Source organism: Homarus americanus, unplaced genomic scaffold (assembly GCF_018991925.1).
Source record: "Homarus americanus isolate GMGI-L3 unplaced genomic scaffold, GMGI_Hamer_2.0 scaffold24097, whole genome shotgun sequence".
Taxonomy (NCBI): Eukaryota; Metazoa; Arthropoda; class Malacostraca; order Decapoda; family Nephropidae; genus Homarus; species Homarus americanus.
The window spans coordinates 392,234-397,663 of record NW_024732963.1 but is presented as its reverse complement, the minus strand read 5'-3'; the positions used below and the strand labels follow the sequence as shown (position 1 = coordinate 397,663).

The following is a 5,430-nucleotide window of genomic DNA, read 5'->3' as shown; positions in this document are numbered from 1 at the left end:
ATATTATCCATAGACACATCTGAATAATATACACTATTTAAATAGGACAAATATAATATTAAATTGCACTCATGAACTCCAATACAATTTAAACCAGTGGTTGTTAACCTTTTTTGAGTCACGGACCCCTTTGAGAATCTGGTGAAAGCTATGGACCCCCTCCCTAGAAAAATTAACATAAGCACATAAACACAACTTTGCATGCAATGAATATACTTTATTTTATTGAAAATTCATTGCCTCATACAGTGTATGACATACACAAAGTATGAATAAAGTAAACAATCTTAACAAAGAATTATGTTTCACACTTTTTTATGCAAAAATTAATGGCCACTCCATACAAAAATGAAATACAATCATTTTGTGCAAATAAACAAAACAAAACTTTAATTCTGCTCAAAAGTTCATTTCAATGTGAAGGTTGTTGTTTTTTGGATTGAAGATAAATGTTAAATTTTATTTGACCTTCACAGACCCCCTGAAGCCCATCCATGGACCACTTGGGGGTCCATGGACCTCAGGTTAAGAACCCATGATTTAAACTAAATGAAATTAATGCTTTCACAGGACAATTATTTTGTCTTTGAGTATTCACAAATGTTTCTGATTCGAAATTTACCAAATATATGGATTTTCCATTGGGTTTGACTACTATACCGCTCAGTGGAGTATTATAGATAATTTTCAATTCCATTTACACATCGATATTACTTTTAGTGGTGGTGGTGGTGGTGGTTTTCATAAAAGTAAAATAGTGTACAGTACTCCCAAATTAATGCGACTCACTAGACATTCGTCTTTATATTGTGGGTCTCTGTTAGAGAGGATATCCTTACATGGGAGAGGATATTTCTTTTTTCTATGGGGGTCTACGTACATCAAAACGCTCCACTTGGTGGGCTATATTAAATTTTCAACGTGGAAGTCGTTTAATTCTGTAATTAACTTATCAATTAACTTTATCTGTCTCATTTTATGTATGTCATCATCGAATTCTATATTAGAAACTTTATTAACTACTTCTTGATAATTCCCACCTCCCGAAAAAAGACGACACTTTACTTCCAATAGATGAACGTCTAATTCTCTAAGAGAACTATCCACAATAATATATATTTTCATCTTGTTTACAGATCACATTTGTGGAATCCTAAGTTTCAAAGAGGGTTCAAAATTATTTGGTTCACTATGAATTATCCTATTAGTGAATTGAGATAATATAGTGTCCATATATACATTATTTTTCAACTGGTTTTCTCGAGCTGTCACCATAGAATTTAGGTGTTGGGCTTCGACGGGTAAAACACTATACGAATTATTGTCGGAGGTAACGTCTGCCAGGACGGCCTCTATCATGCTCATTACTTCTCGTTTATTATTTAATTCCACTGTACTAAAATAAATTGAGGGACTTGGAATCACTTCAACATTGTCATAATATACCGATGTATTTCTTGTTTGAGATGATGTAAGGTTGATGGTGGCTGCTGTCGATGATGACGAATGCGATGATCGTGGTGACGGTGGGCGGTATAAAAGTTGTTGGGAAAAGAATTGTTGTTGTCTTTTAGTAACTGGAATTAGCGAAGAGTTATGCAAAAAACATTTATGTTTGTGTTTCACCGGTTGTTGATATTGATGAGGATAATGAGCCTCTATTTCACCGACCGAGTTACTAACTGATTGTTCGGTTATTTGTTTAGTCTTAGTTTGTCTGTTCAACATAATGATACCGTAATCTGTATATATTCTTGTTGAAAAACGCAACCGGAATATAATAATTAAGATACCTTACCAATGTATTTATAGTAAAACAAAACAATATAAAAAACTCTCAAAAAATCATTAACCTTGCACCCTGGGAAAAAAAATATATAAGATAACAAAAACACTACCTATATTTTATTGTTTACACTGTATAGTTTTTTATTCAAGTGCCTATGGGGAGTGTTGAAAATCCTAGGCTACTTTCTCAAACGGAAGAAAAACAAGAGCTCCACAGAAAACGCAAAATTTTTTTAACAATTGGTGTTTTAATGCGGAGGCTATACTGGATGTGTTGTAGGTCCATCCGGTCGCCAAGCTAGTACGAATCATCGTTGGGCAATATGCGTTCACTGAGTCCCACGTCAATGAGGTGACAGGTGTAAGGTGAAGTGGAGGTGTCGATGATGACGTTGCCTTCGTGGAGGTCCATGTGGGCGTAACCAGCAGCGTGAAACTCAGCGAGGGCAACGCGGGTTGCGTCGCAGGCCTTCTGGCCATGGTGGACGTCAAACTTAAAACTCGTTAGAATCGAATCTAAGAGCACGCCCCGGCAGTACTGCATGACGATGGCGTTGGGCTCGGTTGTGACGCCGTACAAGAGAGGCGCGCCCCCAGCCCCGGCCAGCTCGTGTAGGACGCGGGCCTCCTTGGTGTTGGCCTCGCCGGAATGGAGGATCTTCACTACCACCTCCGTCACGTCCCCATTGCCTAGGGTGAGCTGACCATAGTGGCTCACCCCGAACGCACCGGCGCCAACATTTCGTACAAGACGAAGGCTGTCCCAGGTGAGCTGAGGTAGATCAGTTCCTCCACTGGTGGAGGTGGTGGAGCTGGAGGAGTTGTGGCAAATATTATTGAGTTGAACAAGAGAAGTCATCTTGGTCCTGTGATGGTTTTTGTCCTTCTCGAACAATTATTTATATGATTACAAATCGAATCTTAAGGTAAACTCTGAATTTGAGGAGTAAGATACATAATGAGGTTGGAATATTGAACATAACACTGTTATGTGGTGGCCTGGGAGGAAGGTGTGTGTGTGTGTGTGTGTGGGTGTTAGTGGGAAGGAGACACACACACACACACACACACACACACACACACGCACACTTAATGATAGGTTCGGGGGGTTAATCATCTCAGTGTAGAAGATCAGGTCATAGATTAGAGTATACTTGTGTCTCTAAATTGAGTGAATATTAATAGGGTGTAATAGATTAAAGGCCTTGATGGGGACAAGGGCCTCAGTAATAGTAACATTTTAATAGCTTTCCTGTATTATTTTTGGTAATCCGACTTAGCTTGCCAGTGCTTGTATATCTGCACTCTCTATGTACATTGTCTGTATACTTGTATTGTTTATATACATTGTTTGTATCACTGCTTATCTATGAACCAATGTGAACTTGTGTGAAGAATTTACTGAATAAATATCTGTCTGTCTGTCTGTCTGCCTGTCTGTCTGTTTATATCACCAGATCGTAAGCTAAGAATTGCACAAGAATAGAAAACAAAATGCAAAAAAGTTATCTTCGATTAGAATGGATCCAATAGTGTTTGTTGTGCTTCTGCCAGGGTGCGGTGCTGGGGCCTCTCTCTCTCTCTCTCTCTCTGCCGGGGTAGGAAAAGTGAAGTGTGGACAAGGGAAGAGAAAGGAGGAGGACATGAGGGGTGAGGGAAGAGAGCACGAGGGGAGAAGAACGAGGGAAGGAAAGAAAGGAGGGTATAGGTAGGGGGTGGGGAGGTGAAAGGAGGGACATATTAAGAGGGGGGGGAGAAGGGGGGAAGGGAAGAGGAGAGAAAGGAGATGAGAGCGGAAGAAATGGGGATTATGGAAGGGAAAAAGATAGGGAATGGTAATGAATAGGGGGATTAGAAGAGAGAGAGAGAGAGAGAGAGAGAGAGAGAGAGAGAGAGAGAGAGCATGGAGTAAATGAGTGGAAGGGAAGAGAAGAAAAAACATAGAAACGAAGGCATTTATAGAGAAGGGAAGAGAACGATAAAAGAGAGAGGTGGAGGATATGTGTGGGGAGAGAGGAAGAAGAGGATGATGAACGTGGATGGTGAGTGGTGAGTGTTGATGGTAATGGTGTGGATAGTGGTGAGTGGTGGTAGTAGTGGTAAGTAGAGTGATTAGTGATGGTAGTGATGGTGGTAGTGAATGATGCCTGTGTTGAATCATGTAGGAGGAGAAGAAGTGGGTTAGAAGAAGAGGGAGGGAGTGGCTGCACGGGGCGGGATCTCATAACAACTGGAGGAGATAGCGCACGACCCCACTGGGAAGGAAAAACCTGTTGCCGGGAAAATATCCTCAACCACAAGTGTTGTCGTGAATCGGAAAATAAAAACTTTTTGAGAGTGACTTTTGAGGAAGGTTCATAAAGTGGCGTGTGTGTGGAGGGGGGGGCTGTCAGCAGGTGGGGGTCCTGCTACGCGTTGGTGAAGACGTGTAAATGTGGTTTACTGCAAGACCCATTTCTTACCAAACTTAGCAAATAGTTAGGTCCAGGGGAAAAGTTAAGACGTTTCCAGCAAGAGAGAGAGAGAGAGAGAGAGAGAGAGAGAGAGAGAGAGAGAGAGAGAGAATACTAGAAATATCCCAAATCCTAGTCATCAAAATATAATAAGTTCAACAACATCTATTTCCATCCATCCAGAGTCCGGCGATGCCCCCAGGACGCCAGGTGTGAGAGACAGGTAGGGTGATGCTGGACTCCAAGAAGCAATGCCTGTAAACATGTGTAGTAATGGAGGACGTCTGGCGTAGATCAATAGGAAAACTAAGCTGTGTTGATGATATATTGATCAGAAGTTTAGGTTAGGTTAAGTTGGGTTAGATTAAGGGTTTGGTTACGTCGGGTTAAGTTAGGTTAGGTTAGGTTTGGGTGAGGTTAGGTTAGACTTTCGGACAAACAAACTGTCGGACAAGAGAGCCATAAGAGTTGATTAATATTTCGTACCTCAGCTCAATTCTTCCTCTCGTCAGTAGCGATAATTATTTTCAAAACCACAACAGTTCTCTCCACTACATGACCAAAGTACAGACGGTCCATGACCAGCCTTCCACGTTACTCTCAGCAGTACCTTAGACAACCGTACACCCTCTGATTCACGAGTTCTCCCCAGTACCTCAGACATCTCTACACCCTCTGATTCACGAGTCCCTCCACTTCACCAGTACGTCACCGCACCATTAGTGGCTGCTTGTGGGTAGAATATTCTCGGAAAAATTATCTAGGACAGAAAATGTTACGAACTGAGTTTACTGGAGGCCAGTGAGTTCCCGGAAAATTCTTGTGTCGCATTGGCAGCTGTCAATTATTGTGTTTTCTAGTGAGGAACGAAATTTTCGCCGGGTTGACATTGTGAAAACCTGAAGACACTGGGGGCAAACACCTATTCGAAGTTACATTTACAAAGATAAGGTAGATAATATATTGTATAAAGTGAATTCGTGCAGCCTGGCCGTTGGTTGGCTTCATCACATGACTCCAACACAAACTTCTGTGTTCTTCTCTTTTAAATCCCCCCAACCAGGTTGTCCGAATGTGTGAACTTAATCCCAGGTATGTCACCGTGAAAGTTACCTGAGACTAGACCTGTCCTGCAGCTTCAACCCTGCATCGGATCATCACTTCGCTACTGAATTAAGGGAATTTAGTA

General features: G+C 41.4%; 1 protein-coding gene across 1 annotated transcript; it reads right to left on the bottom strand.

Moving 5' to 3' along the window:
* Positions 1–2,086: 2,086 nt before the first annotated feature.
* On the bottom strand, positions 2,087–2,647 carry LOC121869222 (casein kinase 1-like protein 4). Its single transcript, XM_042370463.1, has one exon. It carries the CDS (start codon positions 2,645–2,647, stop codon positions 2,087–2,089), a length of 561 nt encoding a protein of 186 aa, XP_042226397.1.
* Between the last annotated feature and the right edge of the window lie 2,783 nt (positions 2,648–5,430).